This window comes from Sebastes fasciatus, chromosome 22 (genome assembly GCF_043250625.1).
Source record: "Sebastes fasciatus isolate fSebFas1 chromosome 22, fSebFas1.pri, whole genome shotgun sequence".
NCBI classification, from domain to species: domain Eukaryota; kingdom Metazoa; phylum Chordata; class Actinopteri; order Perciformes; family Sebastidae; genus Sebastes; species Sebastes fasciatus.
This window is the reverse complement of record NC_133816.1, coordinates 16469302-16491432: the sequence shown is the minus strand read 5'-3', so window position 1 is coordinate 16491432 and position 22131 is coordinate 16469302. Positions and strand designations below refer to the sequence as shown.

The 22131-nt window shown below is 43.2% G+C and overlaps 2 protein-coding genes across 2 annotated transcripts in view; one reads left to right on the top strand and one right to left on the bottom strand.

The window, feature by feature from the left end:
• LOC141760961 (bolA-like protein 2) overlaps positions 1–22131 on the bottom strand; it is a 246952-nt gene that overhangs the window by 86465 nt on the left and 138356 nt on the right. The gene's annotated exons all lie outside the window — the stretch shown is intronic.
• Positions 1–22131, top strand: part of adam19a (ADAM metallopeptidase domain 19a) — a 169445-nt gene that overhangs the window by 14476 nt on the left and 132838 nt on the right. Inside the window, exon 2 of the mRNA XM_074624422.1 lies at positions 14146–14225. Within this exon, the coding sequence (XP_074480523.1) occupies positions 14146–14225 (80 nt within the window). The remainder of the gene's footprint in view (positions 1–14145; positions 14226–22131) is intronic.

Genomic DNA, 22131 nt, shown 5'->3' with positions numbered 1-22131 from the left:
AATATCGAATCGTCCCAGCCCGACTGTCTCGTAGTATTGTATGGTCAATCATGTCAAAGGCAGGACAATGATCCAGTAGGACTAGAGACTAGACTATTTAGCCTGAATCTTCATCATTCAGGACCTTAATGAGGACAGTCTCAGCGCTGCTCTCATTAATCCAGATAGTAAGCCAAATCATCCTGAAATCATGACCTCTTCGAGTCATGAGTCTCTCTGCTTTACTCTGACTCGACATGTTTATGACTTTTAGATATATTGCCTTTTAGTATTCATGCACAATGGTGATGTATTATTCATGAAGATAACTCAAATCCTGAAGTTTTTGTCGGTACGAACAGAATCCACTAAAAGCAAAGTTAGACTTTTTATAAACCTCATTTAAATATCTTTAAATATCTATTTCAAAACATCAAATATAAAGACACACATACAGTACACAAAAAAAGAAAAGTTCTGAAAGACTTGGATAGATTGTGATTGGACCGGACAGGAGAGGTAGATCTCGCTGCGACTGTTGTCATTCTACCGGCCCCTTGGCTCACGCTTCAGAAGACGGAGATCACAAAAATGAGTTCCTACTTTGTGCAGGATTTTTCTTTTAATGAGGCTGTTGGCTGCATTAGAAGTGAGTGTCCTCAATGCCCAGTGAGAAGGAAGCGGCTACGCTGGCCTACACTGCCAACTTTCAGTTCTTGATGTTTATACTGGAGGAGTTTTCTGAATACATTTGAACAAGTTTCTCAGAGTTTACAATCTCAGTTTTTGGGGGAAAACTTACTCCTTGTCTCTCCATCTAACTTTATCTCCGTGTTGCCGTCCTACGAGCTTTCCACAACCATTCCCAATTCCACAGAAAGTCCCCAAAGTGGGTTAAAGCAAAAAAAGGATAGAAGAATTATCCATTCACATTCAATCTGGCAGTGGATTGCAGGGAAAGCATATGCTGTGCCATCTCAGTTCTCTGTAGCTCCACACTGGGCATTAACCCCGGGGGGGAACGAAGAAGAAGGAAAAGAAGAAGGGGATTCAGCACTTGAATAGGACCGGGCATGCATGATATTAAACAGTAAAAGCAGAGGCAATGCAAACAGGCCGGAGCTGTCATTACAGGCGTGGTCTGTTGTCACAGACAGCAGAAGGATAGATTGTAATAGGCCAAATAGAGGTGGGTTTAAATCCGATAACACGAAGCAGCTGATTGCCCCCCTCCATTGAAATTACCCACTTTATCTCTTCCCTATTTTGTCTCCCTAGAGAGCCCTCTCCACTCCCACTATAAAGTGAATCCACACAGTCATTTCTCAAGAAGATAAAGTATTTGCTGTGTATTATTCCTCCTTTTCTCTGCCCACCCCTCTTCTTCCCCCCCGTCCTCCCTCCCTCTCTCTATCTTTCAGCCGCTGGAGTAGATATTTGCCGCTGTCAGATATAGATCACGCCTCTCATTGTTTTTCCCCCAGCACCCTGCAGTGATAGCTCGCCGGGCGAGTGCCGTGTGTTTGAGCGTGACTCCGCCGGCTTTCTCTCTTGATGCCGGCTGAGAGTCCCTCAAGGTCCGCAGAGGAAAAGAGAGTAAATAAAAAGAAAAAGAAATAAGATGAGTGCGTGGAGAAGGACGGGGCGTTGAATGACTTCACAAAGAGGGAGTGTAAAACAAGGACATTGTTTGGACAGGATGTGTTCATACTTTAAATGTGTGTTGAAAGTGAGAGAATACCTTAGGGCTGTCAAAACTGGCCAAAAATGACATTTGAATATTCCTTCCTAAGAAAGACATAGGTTCGAACTTTTTTATTTTGCGCATTATGTTACGAGCGATAGCAACGTAATCAGTTTGATTGCGTTGTTTTCTATTGGAATGTCTTAACTGGCCGTTGAGCTGAGTCTTTGTCGGACGCCCCGTTTCTATTTATTCCTGTCGCTCGCTTTGAAAGCACCGCAATGAGTAACGAGTAATGGCTGATTCATGAAGTTTAAATAAACCAAATAAGGCGGCAGCTGGTTGGAGGAAGCTGAAAGTTTCCTACTTGCTGTTGCCTATATCGAATGTAGTTGCTGCTCCGATTCTCCGGCCAATCTCACGTTCCATTGTCCTCTCACTCGCGAACAAGACCCCAAGGTACGAGGGGGCAAATGCTTGTGTTCTAAATATTGACCGAAACTTATGCTTATAGTGCGGTAGCATTAGATTAGTGTCTGTATGATGAATTTGCTGCTACGGGCGTTAATTGATTAAGTGAAATGACGCAATGCACTCCACTCTTGTTATTGTACATCCCATTTCATCTTTTGGGGTTGGTAAAACTCCAGGAATTTCACTTGTATCGTGGAATATTCTCCGCTGAAACCAGTTTAATTTTCGCAGTATGTTGTATCTCGTGTTATCAGAGGGCTGGGTATCAAAATTATATAACATATAGCATGTTTCCTACAATACAGTTATAGTACAAAGTTCCCAAAATGCAGTTTAAAATTGAAAATAATGTTTTACATTAGTCTTTATCTGATCAGGGAATAAGTACATGGACATGGAGTTCTGTCAGTATTTAGTTTTTTACTGAGGTAGTCAAACAATTACTAACAACTGTACAATATCATATCAGAGATGGAAAAGAGTGAATGGTCCATGTTCACGCTAAGCAAAAAAGGGCAATATTAAAGGGTTGGTTCACCCAGCTTACATGTGGTATCTAGCCATGTAGATGGGTTTTATTTGTCCAGATGTTGTGTTACTTCCTCTGAGATCTGAGCCTTAACCTTAGCCTTATATGAAAGTTAAAAAAACGTTTTGACAGTAAGTTGTTGGTTATCCAGAGTATCTTAAAATGTAATTTTACGCTGCCACAGGCAGGTGAATTTTGTGGTTGTGTTGTGGGTAATTTGGTGAAACAATGCTTCCCTGCCAAAACTGATAAGACTTTCAGTGTAAGAGGAAAGTTTTTAATGTGCTCCAGTCAGTCACATCTGGTGTGGCGAGGCTGTCGGAGCACAGCAGTCCTACCTGCAGCTGCTCTGTTAGCCCGTTTCATGCTTCCTAAAAGCAAACGTTACAGTTAACAATCAACAATGTCTAGGGCCATTCAGTCAGTACAAAGCAGTGATGGGAAGTGTAGCTTAGGATGCTTGCTTCCCAGACTTCTTCATGCTGTTTATGATTACTTTTACGAGCCGCAACAACGACGCCGGTGTTGTTTTCACCTTGTGAGTCCGTGTGTGAGTCATCTTGACAAATTGTAGTCCTGGAGATGCCGACTGTAGCAGGAAATACCACAGAGGAGGTTTGGAGTACTTCGCCAGGTATTTATATTGGTGGTCACAAGGAGGGCAAAAGGGGCCACTTTACGCGAAGTTAACCCACAAGTTGGGAAACTCTCGCAAAATGGTTGAGGTCAGGCATTGACCTTGAATGGTTAAGGTTAGGATAGGAGAAAAAAAACAAGAGTTTTTGCACGTTTTTGCAACTTCTAACCTTCTAGACACGACCACTTTACGCCCCTGGCCCGATTTGGCATCACAAAACTTTACAGGTGTGTAGTTGAGATCAAAAAGAAGGCAGCGTTTGAAGATGGGTGTGGTCCGAGCCATTGGCCCGTCCACTTTACATCCCTGGTCCAATTTGACGTTGCGGCTGGTTTGATCCCATCACAAGATGGTCTCTAGTATTTACTTGTTTTTCTAAGGCTAGCGCTGCAGGTAATCACCTCCGCTGTTGGTTCAAGCTTTACAAGCACAAACCTTGTTTGTTGTTACCTGGACAACATAATGTTATACCTTGCAAACATTAGCATGTGGCTGTAATTGAACTATATTTAGCCTATTTATAGCCAAATCAATGCAGTTTGGGCCTTTTGAAATGTAAATGACTTCCACCTAATTTTGTGTTCTCTAATCCTTGTCCACTATTAAGCTTCCAAGTAACATAGAGAGCCTGGATGCAACGGATTTTGCGCTTAAGCATTTTAGAATTAGGGATAATCACATGGACTGAATTCCCATAGAATAAACAGCAGGCGAAAACGCCAGCCAGAAAAAACCCAGCTGAAACAATGTGAAAGCTTTAGTACAGAAATAAAGGCTTTCTTTTTTTTTCTCAGAGCATTTCACTCTTGTGTGGAGTTATTAGAAGTTTCCCAATGTTCTCATGGGTCACTGAGCTGTCTAATCTACTGTAGGTGGAGAAAATGAGTCGCAACCCTCGCAGCAATTAAAGGTGGATTTCACAATTAAGCATCAAGAACGCGCTGCGACTGTCTTTGCAGCGGTGACGGCACATTTCTCCGCTGCCCTTCCCCTTCATTTCACACATTTGCTAATGTTTTTATATGTTCTTTTATAATGACCTATTGTTTCCTTTCCATAAGTCATGTTTTTATCTATAAGCTGTTTTTATGCTCCTGTAATTACCCACTTCGCTCATGGGGAATTTAATTTCATCTCATTTACAGGAACTTACATTTTTCCACCTTTTGAGCTGAAAACATTTTCTCCAGTGTACAAATTAAGCAGACAAAAGACAAAACACTTTATCACCAAGTGATTCATTATGTGTTGTATTTAGATGTGCTTTCTGAAAACATGGATTATTTCCACCGTCTTTCCAAAAATGGTAAAAAGCCATTTAAAATAATCTCATGTAACTGCATAGAAGAGAAGTAGCATACAGAAAGTAAATCCCTCATAATGAATAAAGACCCAAGGTGTCCTATTATCTCAATTACTGGCTGCCATTGGCTGCCAATTTGCAGCATTTCCTTATAATTTTATTCATGATCCTTGATGGATCTTCATTTTGGCACAGCAGGCACAAATTACCTGATGCAGAAGAAGAAAGTGTTTGTCATTTTTTTTTAAATAGTTCAGTGTAGAAAGCCGCAGGGGAAACTGGGACAGACAGGTTGATGGCATGCCATTAAAAGTCCTGGTCTGGCCTTGAAGCTGAGACATTTACATAGTGTGCATCCCGGCCCAGTAATCCAAAAGGACGGCTTAAAGCTTAACTGATTTAGTCTTTAGTTCGGGAACCTGCGAGAGACAGAATTGTCAAAAGAGGCAGACAGTGGCACCAGGTTTTTTAAGCTGATGCATATCGTCTGATATTCATTTTTTAGCATAATATTAAGGATGCACCGATCTGACTTTTTCAGCCCCGATAGCGATACCTGGGCTTTGGGTAACGGCCGATACAGAGTACCGATCCGATACCAGTGTTTAATTGATAAGCTGTATGCCTCACTGTGTGAACGTGACTGGGATCATTCTTTTGTGTTAAGGCCCTGACACACCGAACCGACGGCTGTCGGACAGTTTGGGGCCGTCGGTGAGCGTCCGTCGGCCTAATTTTTGCGGTGTGTCCGGTGTTGGAGGTTTTTCGGCAGATTCAGCATGTTGAATTGCCGGTGGAGCTCATCGGTGAGACAAATCACTCTGTCTGGGTTGCTATGAAGCGGAGCCTAGTGGTCGTAAAATGTAAATGCATAGCGAATCCGTCTGGATATGTGAGGCTGATGCTGCTTGCACATAGATATCATGACGGGGAAAGGAACGTTTTTTTTCTCTGAATGAAAAACCGACAGCTTCACGGGGAAAGCACCTGTGGGTGAAGCCGCCCTTGTCAAGTGTATTGATTGCCGACCGGCTCCTCCGGAACCCGTCTCCCTCCACGCCGTCACCGGATGAGAGAGAGCGAGTAGTCCAGTGCGCCGTTCGTCTGCATGCACGCCATGGATGCGTGCCCGCGCTGCAGAGGGCAGAGCTGGCAAGCTGGCGCATGTCTGGAGAGTGAGCCGGAGTAACGTTTAACATTTCTTTACTAATACAAGTGCTATAAAACACTTTCATATCACGTTTGTCATCCTTAAATACAAGGTGCAAATCCTTAGTATCGATACAATCGCCCCCATCTGAGCATCTCCTCCCACAGCTTGAGAACTACCTTTACAAAGGTGCACCATAATTATCTCGCCAGCCAATCAGAGCAGACTTGGCTTTTTTCAGGAGGGGGTCTTAAAGAGACAGGCGCTAAAACAAAGCGTTTTCATACAGGTATATTCAGACAGACAGGATTAGGAAAATAATGTGTTTTTTTTACATTAAATCATGTAAACACGTTCTAGTAGGAACCCAAGTTCAGAATGAGTGTAAAATAGCAAAGACATCCCCCCCAGTGGCACAATTTCTTTAATGACTCCCCAAAGTCCAATGTGGATTACATCATGTAGAACAATTTGTCAGAGCCCTCCGGTTTTGTCAGTGTTGACTTTAAACTGGCTTCAGAGCTCATGCTCCACAATAAATGTGTTTTTTAAATTCAGCAAATTGGGCTGCTGTTCTTTAGGGAGCTGTGAGAGGCTGAGCTTCAACTCTTAACCCTTTTTCCATCGTGCAATTTTCAGTTTATGGAGCTACCAACTTGTAGAAGAGCTGAAAAAAAACTCAGCGTATGGAGTATAACACCTTCTTAAACATAAATTGATTTTCTTTGGACCCGGGGGCAGCCGTTTTGGAAGACATGCTGAACTGCTTCTCTCAAACTTTGTCCAACTCATCAGTCTCCTTCTGCCTCAGAGTGGTTGGAGAGGTCAGAACGCTGTGAAACTTTGAAGTCCGCTCGTTGCTCTGCAGCCTCCGCCTTTTCCACACGAGCAGACGTAGAACTACCCGGCAGTGCTAACAGAGCTGTAATAGGGAGACAAGACGGAGAGGAACAAGACATGAAAGGAAGCGTTTAAAAGATCATTTACCATAGAGAGCTCTATCTCTGTCTCCGACGGTGAACAGATGCCCTGCGGTTGGCGTTTGAGCAGGCGGATAAGACGGTGTATCCAATGAGCTCTCTGCTAAACTGGGGAATGAGGTTTAGGTTTTTTGGTTAGAGGAGCGGCCCCCCTCATCCCTTTTGCCTTTCCTTATCCTCTTCCATCCATCCATCCATCCATTCATCCATCCATCCACCGCCGCTTCATTCTTCCCCTGCAGAATGGGGGGGATCGGCTTACCCGGCACACATGCACCACCTGACAGACGCACTCGCACACGCTGTCACACAAAGTGATTTTCTAATTGAAAAGCTTCACAAGAGACTGTGGGACTGTTGCAGCCAGGAGAAGCGGAGCAAAGAACAGCAGTGATTTGTTGACTCAGAGGTTGGGTATCGCATCTGCCTGGTGTTTATTAAGCGCCCCAAAGCCTCGCTGAGCCGCAGTCGATCATTCAGCGGGAGCGGGCGTGATGGAGAGCCTCATCCCCTCCAACCTCTAATGCCTCTGCTGAAGCTATTAGGCAGCCTTAATGTTTTCTGCAGAGAGGACGCCATAATGACGGAGAGTCCAGACCAATGTGTCATCTGTTGATTTTGGCAGTGAATTAATATCAAATACAGATGGTCATATTTTTCTGGGCCACGTCTTGGGCACTACCACACATTTACATGATCAGGTGACATGTACTGTGTCCTTTCACGACAGGTGAAAAGAGATTTGTGGAACAACCACTGTAAGGATCTATAGCATAGACCACTGTATCTGAACAAAGCTCCATTATTCTCTGGTCTCAGATCAATACTATACTGTATGTCTGCCATTATAGTTCTTCTTTTATAAGCTCAAAGTGAACACTGCAATCACCATCATTTGCCATATGAAGGCAGAGGAATGCATTAGTCTCCGAGCTATACGCAGAGGTGGGGGTGTGGGGGAGGAGAGCGGAGCTACAAATGTTGAATTTCCATTAAATTGTAGGACGTCGAAGCTTCATTCATAACGCTGACATTCAAATTCTAATGCTGCGCAGCTCCTTTTTTTTTTAATGCATGTCTATTCATTCTGTTTAAACCCAGTATTTCTGCACACTTGCAGATGAAGATTAGGCGACACTAATCAGTGTTTTCCTCTACATTCATTCTGCAGCGGTGCACCGCGATCATTAACATCCTCTGCTGTCGGGTTGCGCCGAGTGTCGGGTTGACTTCATTAAACACGTAACATATGCGGACTGTTTGCGGAGCACACACACGGCCGCTCTGAGCAGAGTGAAGATAACGTCGTCGGTGCCGGTTACAAACAGGATTGGTAGTTGAATAGTATTATACTATTTGTAGAATTAGATTTCCGTGGTGGCTGTGTAGGATTGTTTCCGAACTTGTGTGATCCAAACATTTCCAATAAGTCCAGAGCGTTGTCAAATCCAGAAGTAAAAATGTATTGAAAAAAAGACAGATAAAACTTAGCCCGCTACAACCTAAAAATCGCAAATTGCATTAATGCGTTAAAGAAATGAGTGGCGTTAAAACAAATTTGCGTTAACACTTTATTATTGCGTTAAATTTGGCAGCCCTACTTATTTCATTTGACTTACGGTTAAAAACCCAAAGATATTGAGTTCACAGTGGTAGAAAGGCTCCAAATCTCCCCATTGGAGAAGCTGCAACCAGAGAATAATTTGCGTTTTTGATTATCAAACTGGTTGACTAATGGTTTCAGTACTTATGTGGAACAAGATCCTGCAAGTGAACTGGCTGTCAGAACTCAACTATAAGTGCTAAAGTAGGAGCCTCATACTTTTGTCAAATATACAGGATAGTATTATAGAGATTCACTCCAAATCCAGGACTGACAAGGTGATGAAGTAAATAACAACAGAACTATCAAATTGATTTTTCCCCCTTCCTCTCTCTCAAACAAAAAAGCATGGAAAAAATATCTAGATGTAGAACAATTTTGATTGAATGAGCAGTTGGCAGGCGGAGGCTCATCTCTGTGACTAAGTCAACACCTTCAGTCGCTGCTTCATGATAAAAGCGTCCCAGTTGTTTGCCAGTGGAGAGATTTTATTGTGAAGTAGTAGTAGGACTTGTTGAGTAAAGAGTCGCTGTGTTAGTAGCAGTAGTACCAACACAACAAAGGACATCATCCCAGCTCTACACCAAAGGAGAGTCAGGCACCATGTATCTGCTTCATACTGAACATATGAAACTGTTAAAAGCTACTGAAAGCATAGTTTGTCTTTTGAAAATGGCTGCATCTTTCGACACATGGTGGCTGAGGAGAGGCACCGGCCCTGCTCTTTTGCTATCGGCGCTGATCGGCGTGGTTGCCTCCTGATGTGGGGATGCAGCGGAAATGCAAATGATCACAGCATGGACAACATGTGCAGGACCGTGCCAGAGGGGAGAAAAAAAGATTGAGATCAACATCTCAAGCAGCTGCATACGTCCGCTTCCTTCCATTCCACTCTGCTCAACTCATTATTTTGCTTGCCCCCTTTTTCTGAAATCCTCAAATGTCACATAAATGTTTCCCTGTCTGCAGCAATTCCAGGCCCAAGTGCTGCTGACATTTTATGGATTCCTTTCAGTGTTATCAGCGATTAATGGTGACCTTTGCTTGGGGGGGGTAACGCATTTGATCTTCCCCCAACCCGAAGAAACAAGGCTATCAGCGTTTGATTTCAAAGTGGAGTTGCTTTTTTGATATCGAGCACATACCAGCAGATTCTACGGCTTACCCCATTCCCTTTGTGGAGGTGTTATTTAGCTATGCAGAATGCACAATAGCACACTTGACAATGAGAGAGCTTAATGGATTACTGTACCAACAGAGAGAGTGACGAGTGCCTTTCAGGGCCCTGTGGGAGTTCGATGCTTTTTAGGAGCATATGTGACAAGAACATGGCGGAGGCCTGTGGTGACTTGTGAGGCGCCCTTGCTGGGCACAATTGATAACACAGTGTGATGGACTTTCCCAGTGGGCTCTTAGCCCAGTTAGACGCTAGCTTAAAGGGTGAATGGCTAAGAGAGGCTCTTCCTCAGCAGGGAGTTTGGTAGTGTGTTCTCAGATTTGGCACCATTGACTCTCAGTGGCACTTGAATTGTGTGAAATGCAGAAATATTCTACCAATATTTCTGAGTCATTAAGCATAAAGCAGCTTCTGTGAGACTTTGTAATTCATAAAACAAGGAAATACTCTAGTATCGATAAAGGGTCATTTTCAGGACGAGGGGAGACTATTTCTCTGCTGTCGGGTTCCTGACTCATTTTAAAAAAGGCCGAGAGAAAAAGAGAGATTGCCTAATCTCCAAAGGTCTTTAGACCGCTACGGAAACGCAGACAAAAGTGGGCTGAAGGAACCTTTTAGTTCCTCAAAGAGTAGTCCCAATACTAGAATTACCAGGAACTCCTTGGTGGAAACGCTGCTCAAGGCCCTGACACACCAAACCAACGGTCGCCTGTTGAACAGTTTGGGGCCGCCGGTGAGCGTCTGTCGGCCCGCACTGTCAGCTCTAGTCTGCCCGTGTCTGAGGTTTTCTGGCCGATTCAGCATGATGAATCGGCAGCGGCGCCCATCAATGAGAGAAATCACTCTGAATGGCTGTTCAACGTAAGCATTCAGTGCATGACTAATCGGAATCTGATTCTTTTGAGACTGCACTCTGTGTTTTGTCACCTCAGCCTGCTGGTGTGAGCATTCTGCTGAATGTCCAAGTGTAAATGTGAGAAATTATTGGACGCACCTTAAATGAGACTGAGTCTAGACACTGAGGTTGGCAACATGCCTGGACTCGCTAAACTATAATGCTATCGGGGCCAGAAAACTTGGGACATCCCTAGTTGTAAACAACCTAATATTTAAAGGACCAGTGTGTAACAATAAGGGGGATCTATTGGTAGAATTGGAATATAATATTAATAAAGTATGTTTTCTTTAGTGTATAATCACCTGATAATAAGAATCGTTATGTTTTCGTTACCTTAGAATGAGCCGGGTCCTCTCCACGGAGTCCGCCATGTTTCAACGGTAGTCCAGAACAGACAAACCAAACACTGTTAACTTTTCCTGATTTGGCCGGAGTCGATAACATTACTCGCTGCCGTCGCCGCTGCTCTCTCTCTCTTGCTTCACCACTCACTTCCCACGTCCACACACACACACTGGCTCTGCTCCAAATGGTTCTAGAGAGGGTCACTCATGTTTTTGCGTCGGCCACCGTAGCTCTCCAACACGCTTGGCACACGGGAGAGGCTTCAGTTGGTTGCAATCTCCGCAACTCACCACTAGATACCGCCAGATCTTACACACTGGACCAAAGAAAATCAAAGAATACATTCAAAGAACTAAAGCTGTTTGCTCTGCTTTTCAGCTAAATTAATGTCATTTCCTTTTATTAACAAAGAAAGAATGAGGAGATAATAAAATGTTTCATAAAAGATTTGATTTTGAGCTTAACAAATTGGAGTACTTTACCCATGTGGAACTGGGTTATGTACAATATTTAAGGATGATAAATCTAATAAAACTAATATTTAATCTAATAAACCAAAATAAATAGTATCATCTGTCTGATCGACACATTCTTTGCACATACAGAATAATGTACCTTATGATACGTCATCCCTTCTTCCATCATGTTCCTGACGCCCCACTACAATATCTCTCAGGTACCCAACAGACTGAGCTACATAGTTCATGTGACCATTAGTGTCATGCAGACTGAAGATCATCTCCATGTTTCCGTGTCTGGCTCCTCATTACCCGCTATAGGCGGGTTGATTGGGTCCTATGTGGCAGCCAAAAGTTGGAGATGGGAGGATGCATTGTTCCAGGGAGGGACAATTAGGACATACACATGCTGCTGCTGTCCTCATGCCGTCGGGTTAATAACCACGTCTGTAGTCCCTCGCTGATTATTGATTCTCTGTATTGGCTTTGGGCGCGTAAATGTTCTCATTTCCCAGACGTCTTTCTGTCGGCTGTTGGTTTAAAACCCTTCTCTCTTATTCATTGGTAAACATGGAAATGGAGATCATTACAAAACCATGTCTTCCTGTCTTCTTTTGTGCTTGGCCAACGGTGTGTTCTTGTGTGTGTGTGTTTGATCCGAATGTCTGATAAACCGCAGACTGAGGTCTTTATAAGTCCATTACACAGTTATTGCATCTTGTTCTGTCTTCCTGATGATATCAGCTAAATGTTTCCCAGAGTTAAAATGAAAGTTCTAAAAACCGATTCTGTTCATTACCATTCTGCTAACATAAAACGGTGATGTTTCCAATGCTATCTGTGATCGAATGTATAGCTGGCCCGGGCCGACGCGTATGAATCACTCTCTTTTAAATTCACCGTCCCGAGAAGTGTTTTTGTCAAGTTGAAGTGGGCTCATGATTCATCTGAGCTAATCTAGTCATCCTGTTGAGATCCTTGCTCAGTGGAAATGGGAGCCATTATTTCCACAGAACTGCATTTGGTGCATTGACTCAAATCAAGCCAGTAAAGACAAATGCTGAAATAGAACCGGAGAAAAGAATTGCTTTCCAATGATAGTGGCATATTTACCAGCTGCAACAGCAACGCTGGTTTTTGTTTTCACCTTGTGAGTCTGTGTGTGAGTCAACATCCTGGAGACGCCGACTGTAGCAGGAACTACCACAGAAGAGGTTTGGACTACTTTGCCAGATGTTTATATTTCCACCCAATTCGACTGTTATCGGACTATTAAAAAGCTGTTATTGGTTGCTATAAGCACCATAGATGTGGGTCAGTAGGGGCCTACTACGATAACTATGTTGTAACAGCGAAAGTGAAACTTAAAAGCAACACGATCTTTCCAGATATTCCTGTGGTGTGAGGTATGTTAAGAGTATTTTTTACATCCCCCGATCGGCTCTGAAGTCCATCCTGGTCGCACCGGTTTCAAATCGTAAATATTAAACATGTTCAGTATTTACGATGGGTAATGCTGTTGTGTGTGGGGAACCCCGAGGACAGCCGATGACGCAGTCACGTGGGAAAGAACGATAGCCAATAGAGAACCAAGCTGACTGAGAAAGGAAGTATAACCACCGTCGTCATAGCGGCCGCGGCTCATGCATGATGCGAAACGTGAAGTATAAAGTAGTAGTAAGATGGACCTCAGAAATGGAGGACCAACTTGTTGATTTGTATTTATTTAACGCGTCTCCATGACTTCATCCATTATTTTTCTATGTGAATTTTCAGCACAAAGTAGTGCAAAAACTAACATCACTAATTCTTCCTGCCAGTCGTCCACGGTTAGTGTTTGTTTACCCTAAAGTCACGTTTGTTTGCGAGAGATTTTGTGAGATTTCCGTTTCTTTTCTTGTTGTTCATGAATGAATCTGTTAGTGTGTGGTCTTCTGTTTTGGCCAAATCGTTGCTCTCCACACACTACAGGAACAAAACTGTTAAATTTAACAGAACATGTCGTTATGTGTCGACACTCACATTTTACACATCTGTTAAGATTTGAAAAATCTTTCAGTGGTTAGCCAGCCTTAAAAGAAATAAATTGAAAGCCAGTGTTTCTGCTGGATGTGTAGTTAAGCAACTAACTCGTTCACAATATCAAGTTAAAAGGTGATGATGAATCACAACTGATTTCCTCTGCCCCAAAGTGGCTAAAAACATCAGTTATTTCAGATTTGATTAGTTTTTTGTGATCATTTTTAGCATTTTTTCTTTATTTACATCAGAGTTTTTTCATTTTCCTCTCTCTGTAACAAGATATTATTTCTGTCTTATGACAAGGACATTGGTTAACAGAGGTCATAAGACATGTGATTTGAATGTGAGTCTGTTTGTCTCTGACTGCTCCTACTTCGGAAGCTTTGTTTTCCCAGACATTGCTCCTCTGATCACCTACAGTACTCATCTACTCATCTCGATCTCACTGTATGATGGTCTAAACAGCTGCCTCACTAATGAAATATGTGGCCTTTGCTGTGTGATGATATTACACCCCTGTTCATTTCCACTGAAGCTTAATAAGCCTAATATTATGAGCATAATGAAAGTCTGATGTTAATGGAGGGGCTCTTTATTCCAGGCGAGGTGGGGTGCCTCCTACCTGGGGATTGCAAGAGAAAAAGATCCAAACAGCTACCATGTAATGCCGTGTTTATGATTACTAGTCTTTTTACATTGCACCTGGGTCATAGTGCACGTTTATTGTAACGCTGTTTGCTTCATAGTGACACAACACTGCGCAATAAGTTGACCCTGTTGATTTCACCGCTCTGTCTAACCTCTCATCTGTAAGCGTTTCCCATCTGCGTTGATCTGCCTCTCCTGTAATGTCACAGCCTACAGTCCTGCATCCTATTAATGTCCTTGCTTCTTTGTGTCCTGTAGGGCTGCTGGGGGGAAGGACAGTGACGGCACAGTGGCTGTCTCAAAGCCGAAGCAAGAGGGAGGCCGCAACCTCGACACAGGTCAGATATCCCATCCACCTTTTTCTCTGATCTCTGTTTCCCCGACGCTGGTCCCTGCCACACGGAAAGCAACTAAACACTACAACTGCCTCGCCTTTGGCCATTGGTTTTAACTGTTTGTGATTACACCGATATATCTGGCTGGTAACAAGAGTAAACTGCTTGTGGCTCCTAGAGCTAGCAGTGCTTATTCCATCTAACAAGATTAAAGTGTTGTACAAAGCCAACAACACAGCCGTTGTTCCCACTGCCAGAGCCTCATCGCTGGTGGGACCTAACATGCAGCGTTGTGGAAAGACCATGGGGACATAGAATTAAAAAAGGGTTCATTCTTACTGTGAAGTGTGTCCAAACATGTGCTTACATAATGAAACATATGTCTAATTATAACATCTCTCAGAACTTCTATGGCCTTGGTAGCTTACATATTTGATTACTTGATGTTATCTGTGGCTGGACCGCAGAGGGTTGGAGTTTTCTCATTGGGCGTTGCTCTTTCAAAATGACAAGGCGGAGAAGAGTACGTTGTTTACGATTTCAGGGGGCGTGTTGGCTTCCCGGCATTTGGAGCTTCGGCGGCAGGTGGAGAGCTACGCACCCAGCAAAAGCGTCTCCTCCTCTGGCCGGTAACAGAGCTTCGCCTCGCTGTTTCCATTCATTTCCTATGGAGAGCAGGAGAAGCAGTCGCCCAGTGCATTGTGGGACTGTTGTGGCGAGTTGGAGAGGGTTAGTGTGTAGAAGGGAACCCGCAAGTTGGGGAAACTCTCATGAGATAGTTAAGGTTAGGCATTGACCTCTAATAGTTAAGGTTAGGAGAGGTTGTCGGGCAGCATAAAGTCACTGTGTGGTTTTATGGATGAATGAAGGATGTGGGTTCTTGTGGTTCTGTACTTGTATCCTGAGTGGACGCTTGACTCTGGGGTATTATTTACTGTATACGAAGGCTTTTTACCGCCCTCATTTTCAGCCCCCAGACCAACTCATCATCCACAACCCCCTCGTTGGTCCACATGCACACACATACTGTACCGTACATACACATGCATGCACGGTGGGAGGACATGCACACTAAAGACTTTGTGCCCTTTCGAAAAGTGATGAGCAGGAAAGCAGTTCCTCAGCAGTGTTGCGCCAGCAGTCAAAAGAGCAGACAGTTTTAACTTAGCACAGCATATTCCAAAAAAGATTAACTACAGGGCATTTAATAGAAGGCCTAGTTTGTAAAACTGTCCTGAACAGGTTCTGTATCAGGTGGAGAAGCGCAGCAGAGTTAGAATAGCACGGTGTTGCGTAGAAGTGCAGTGCAATCCTGAGAGGGATGTGGCATCATGGGAGATCCTGATGAGCTACACAAACCACTCAGACATGCTGGATATAGCCAGTGTTGTGATGAATGTTGCCAATGAGAGCTTTAGGAAACATGAGTGGCGGCAATTAAAGACTTATCTTTTTTAATCTGGTTTTTAATTTAGAGTAATGTTATCGCCTTCGTTTTTAAGCTTTAATCATTGGTTCTTACATCGTTTTATCCCTGGTGTTTATTTTATTTGAATCCGTTCTATTTCACCTGAGGATAAAGCAAAAAATAAAAACGCACGCACACACACAAAGTGCACTAATATAAAGAAAATACGATCATTTTGTTGTGTTGTTATATTTGCTGTCGTCCAGAGACTTCTCTGAATAGCTTCTCCTCCCTGATTGTTGAAAGATCTCAGCAGCATACAGTATGTAGCAGATATGCAGATGAGTGACTGTGGTTGGGTCGGGGTCTGAGGGACTGGTTGGGTCAGGGTCTGAGGGACTGGTTGGGTCAGGACCTGAGAGGCTAACAACTTGTTATGTCAGCGTTATCTGTTATTGTTGACTTGGAAATTGAATGGGCTGGACAGTGCTGTGCTGGACTGATGTCCCTGCTTGGCCTGGTGGTTGCCTTGGCTAGAGAGGACATGTTGGGGTGGGTGTGAAGAGGGTGAGAGGAAAAGAGAGACTGTAGCCAAAGTTTGAAGCGTGACACCCTCAGAGCAGCCGTCAGTCATCGAGGGCCTCTGTTCAACAAGAACGCACTCCAGATAGCAGGACCTGGCTTTCATTCTACTGGGACAGTGACATGACTGAAAAAATAACTGTCAAACGTTATTTAACCTCCTTCACGACAAGCTAGTATGACATGGTTGGTACCAGTGGATTCCTTAGGTTTTCTAGTTTCATATGATACCAGTATCATCACTCTAGCTTTAAAACTGAGCACTGAAGGCTGAGCCGTCGGCGTGTGAATGAGTATTTAGATGAGATCCTGATGGGCAGGTTGACTCCTTGCATGGCGGCATCTGCCATCAGTGTATGAATGTGTGTGTGAATGCTGACATGTAGTGTACGTAAAGCACTTTGAGTGGTTGGAAGACTAGGAAAGAGCTATATAAATGCAAGTCCATTTACTATTAGTCCGGGAAGAGGACCCGCTCCCTATGTAGATATGAAGGGCTCCTTCTGAGGTAATGAAAACACAACAATTCTTAGTTTCAGGTGATTATACACTAAAGAAAATAAACTTATTATATTCAATTTATCCCTCTAAATGCGACACACTGGTCTTTTAAGGTAATGCATTTTTCAGTTTGCAGCAAAGTTTGACACAGGAAGGACAGTGAAATGATTGGACCTGAAAGCGTCTAACTATGGCAGCAGATCGGGCCTCCGTCAGTTCATCCTCATCTTCCTGTTGATGATTCACTGACAGGCTCGGGCCAGCTCCTCCGACGGGCACCGTGTAATTGAGGGTGATCACTGTGGGCGTCTGACTGCCTCTCGTGCATCTTAATGCTTATGATAATGGGAAAGTGGAGCCCTGCTGAGAAACACAACCACACAGAATGATTCACTCTGCTACAGCAGAGTCAAGGTTCGCTAATCAGCATGCTAACAAGTGGACATTGATGCTCGACTGACCGGCGTCAGCATTGGAAGGTCAGCATCAGTGAGGAGTGATCAGAAAGCAATGAGAAAGCCAGGTTGAAGGTTAGAGTTGGTTGGCGACACATTACAAGACTTCTCCTTTACATGATAGCAATATTTTTTTTATATCTTGCCTTCATTCCTCTGGTTGAATTGTCATCACTGCATTTGATCTTTTTGTTGCTACTGGCTTTGAAACAGGTTCTAGTCCGAGCACTGTGGATGTAAAGAGGTAGCAGCAGTTCTTTCTTTTGTTTGTAGGTCAGAGCTCACCAGATTATACCGTTCCTGGGGCAGCTAGAGGTTAAAGGGTTCCAGTTTGGAAGACATGTCATCCGACAATATCTAAATGTGTACTTTTTCTGAAAGGCCAAAGTCAAAGGTGAGGAAAACAGCCTGCCAGCATAGTGGCTGCATCACACTCTCCTCTCTCTGCCTTGGAAGCGTTTTTGATGTCCGTCACTGGCGTGTCTCACGGAACAGATATGTTTCCATTTTATTAAATGTATTGAGCTGATGTAGGCGAGATTGGAGCAAATATGATTAAAAAAAGTTATTTTTATAAAACGCTAAAGTCGCTATATCGTGACAGCAGTACATGAAACAGGTAACCTGAAAAAAATCATGTTCCTCAGTGTCAGAGCTGATCTGAAGTCCGCTGTCCAGCTGCTGTTTATGTGAGCCGGCTGTCAATCATTCGCGAACTCCGACCAAACGGTCAAACTAGGCAGCGCTGATCAAATATGAATCAATATTATGTTACTGTAATGCCTATTTCTCGCTTCAAATGTTTTCAGAATCATCTTGTAGTGCACGGTTTAGCTGTAAAATGAGAAAGTTTGTGACTCCGAAATGTGAAATCTGGTGAAGGAACGCCAAGTTCTGGTCACATGACCAGAGCACAGTCAATAGGAACTCTCTCTCTCTGAATGAAATGACCTGTGATTGGTCAAAGTCTCCCGTCACGCGCTAGATGTTCTAAAGCCTGAAAACAGAGCCATGAGGAGGAGCAGAAGTCTAGTTATCTCTCAGAACACTTGAATTACAATATGCTGAAAGGTTATTATGGAATTTTTACCCAATGATGCTAAAATATACTGCCACTGCCACTTTAATCCACACTGACTCTGACAGAGACCCCCCCTGCGTTTTTTTACGCTTAAAGTCTATATCAGACCGACACTGACTCAAATATCTGGATCAGGTCGTTGCTCAAGGATCCTTTGACAGATATGGCTACATTGGGGGTCTTAACCCCGACCCCATCATCGAGAAGGTGCGACAGAGTCATTAAGCGGACATCTGTTAGGGTAGCATTCACCTTCTTTCTTACTCTCACCTTCTTTCATATTTTTCATACTCAGAAGCAGCGGCTCGGTGTCAGAGGCTTCATCCATCACCGTTTGTTGTTGTAGCTTCATACCCTGTCTCATGTCCTTCAATTATTTGTCAGGGGAGTTCAAAGATTCGCTGTGGCCTCTGTCCCTCCTCCGCCTCCTTTTTTTATCTCGCGGTCCGCTCAGAGCTCTGCGGTGTGTTCCCACCTACCCCACATCTCTACTCTCTGTCTCCCTGGTGATTAGATTATCTCTCACCTCGCGAGCGCACTGGAGATGGCAATGACATTCACCCTGGAGATTAGGGAGAGCACACATGGATCCACGCCTGGTGCAGACGCCGTGTGGAAGGGAGGGGTGGGGGGGTGTCTACCGTAGCCTTTATGCAAAGGAGCTTTTTGCATGCACATTACACAGTCACACTGATGATACCCTTTAGGATTCAGAAGCTGCACATTGAAACCCAGCAAATTAAAATCGAAGAAATAAATAGTTTCCTCTGAATCAATTAAAGCTGAAGGCTTCCATTAGACAACTGTGTTAGTATTGATCAGTTCATGGTCGTAATATGTCACCAATCAATTACCATTATTCTTTATTGTATTTCCCTGGCTTGTATCCAGCCCTATATTGATAAGACACACTGACAAACCAACCAGAAAGGTCCAGGGCCGCCTCACCGTTCTGTGTATTGTTCCATAAAACAGAACTGAACGCATAATATTGATAGATTTTACATAACTGCCCCAGAGAACTTTTCCCTGACTTGTTTCAGTATGGCTTGGCATTTCTCCACTTGAAGCATTTATAAGGGAGGTTTTTCCAGGCACTTTGAGCTGTCAAATAAAGCCGGATGGATTTTATAAGTGTTCCGAGCATTCAAGAGACCCCAAGGCCTTAAAGAGCAAAGTGTCAGAGGAGGCGGCGGAGTCTCTGTGTGCGCATATCTGCAATTGTTAATATTTGTTTCGGCAAACATTTATTTGACACAAAGAGTACCCAGGCTCTTTCAGTGTCTTGGGATTTTTTTTTAACTTATATTTATTCCTATACAGGCGCAAGAAATGCATTTTGAATATTTATGTTTTTTGGTCACAATTCATCACAGTGCACTTTGCTGTTAAGCCAAATGGATTTTTGCCTCATGCAGAATGAATTGCATTTTAAGACATTCATTTTCAATAGGTGGCTGTGACTGTGGCAGTGTATTCTGTATATGATATACTGTATCTACCCCCAGTCATTCCTGTGGAAACATTCTGTACATTCACCTTGTGGCTCATACATACAGTAAGCCACATTAATGTATAGAGATATATGTATATATGGTAAGGATGTCAATTGATTAAAATAGTTAATCGTGAATAATTGCAAATTAATCACAAATTTTTTCTGTTTAAAATGTACCTTAAAGGGAGATTTGTCAAGTATTTAATAACCAAACTGCATGTGATTATCATAAAGTGGGCATGTCTGTAAAGGGGAGACTCGTGGGTACCCATAGAACCCATTTTCATTCACATATCATGAGGTCAGAGGTCAAGGGACCCCTTTGAAAATGGCCTTGAAAGTTTTTCCTCATCAAAATGTAGTGTAAGTTTGGAGCGTTATTTAGCCTCCTTCGTGACAAGCTAGCATGACATGGTTGGTACCGATGGATTCCTTTGATTTTCTAGTTTCATATGATGCCAGTATCTTCACTCTAGCTTTAAAATTGAGCCAGCCTCTGAAAGATCGATTGCGTCAATGCGTTAAAGAAGTTAGTGATGCAATGCGATAATAACGCCCCAAATGTATGTATATGAAATGTTCAGAAAAAATTTATGATAAGCTTAGAAATAATAGTGTCCACCATGGCCTGAGCATCCCGTCTGTGAGGAGTGATATGATAAGCACGCACAGTTGCTCTGCATCTTTTTGAAAATGGTCATGGTTAAGTAAAACTTGTTAGGGAAAGCTCAATGTTATTAATTGTTGCTGTCGAAACGGTGAAATCGTGGACGAAATCAGGACTTGGATACGTTGCACCCCAACCTCGCGCCCTGCTGAGTTCTCCAACGTGAACATAATTCCACTGGTCTGATCGATAGTAGCATTTCAGATCAGACAGTTTAATAGCTCTTTAATAGAAATCTATTGTGATAGAAAGTCGTTCATTGGGAAATGCTTCGAGAGAGCCACGTCTGATACAGCTGAGGGATCTGGTCCTTTGCTCTGTATGTACATAGTTTTATATTTCCACCCACTCATCACTTTGCCTTTCTCCTTTTTTTCATGACCAAATAAGTGTGGAATTACTTGAGAGTGGTATAACTTGGAAGCTTCTCTACATGACTCATCACATTTTGTCATGGACGTGGAATCTAGAGTTGCCTTTTCTGACCAAAGTACTCAACAGGGGTACTGCAGACGTCTGCACAACAGCCGCTGCTGACATTTCAGTCTGAAAACGCTTATTATATTTATAATATTTTATTGTTCAACACAGGCCATTTCGGTAGAATATGGTGATCACCACAAATTAAATTCCATTCATCTCCATTGCATCAGGGCGGAGACAAATATCTCCAAACCTGGATAAATGAGAATTTGTAATTTGGGTTAACAACCCTTTAATGTATAAAGATACAAAGTAAAAAAGGCGATTTTTCTGATGGAAAATAAGAGAAACGAGTTTCAGCTGACTTTTTAAACCCGTGAGTGGAAGTATGCGTTAATGTTGTGACAGCAGATGTCTGTACGATCAGACAGGAAACACATCTGCTGGCTGTTTGTGCCTAATAAACACTGACACAAATATTCCAGCCGTCACATTCATGTAAACAAAAAACTATTTCAAATCTTGCTTCAAGTCGTATCTGAACCCTTTGAGAGTCCCCACGCGGGGCCGCAGCTACCATCGAGGTCATCTGCTCTGTATTTGTTGTGGGATTTTGGGGGTTTTAGCAACATCGGGGAGTTTAGATTAAAAATATATAGTAAAAAAATGTACATGTTTTATTCCTGGCAGTGTGGAGATCTGAAACCACATTTGACCTTACTTCTGGGTCTGCTGTTTCCTGATAATTTCTAGGACATTTTCTGGAAAGAACTGTTTAATCTGGTACTAATTGACAGAGTACAGTTAGTTGTGTTGTGTTTATAGGAAGATTTTCAGAGGAATTTCTTTGGAAGAACTCTTTATTTAATTCAAATTGGCGGAAAATATGATTGAGCATGGGGATGAGGGTGGACCATGATAGCTCAAGGTTCATTTATTGTAATTGTACAACACAGGGTTGCACAATGTAATGCAGTTGTAGTCCCTTTATGCTACACAAGTCGGAGCGGAATAACCCAATCTGGGATGCCATGATGGAGCCAGGTCTCTGTAAGATGTGGACACAACAGTCTCCGATCTCCCCGTTGCTGGGCAAGTTCTGTTTCAACCATTACACCTTCTCAGACATCAGCCAGGAGCAGGCTGGGTAGTGGAACAGCCCTGGGTCCAGCCTAGTTCTAATCCAGTCACACCGCCCTCGGTGGCGCCTGGTTCCGGCTGGTCTGGCGGTGTGGTCAGAAGATGCCGTGGGCAGTGATCGTCATGGTCTGCAGCACTTAATCAAATCTCTGCG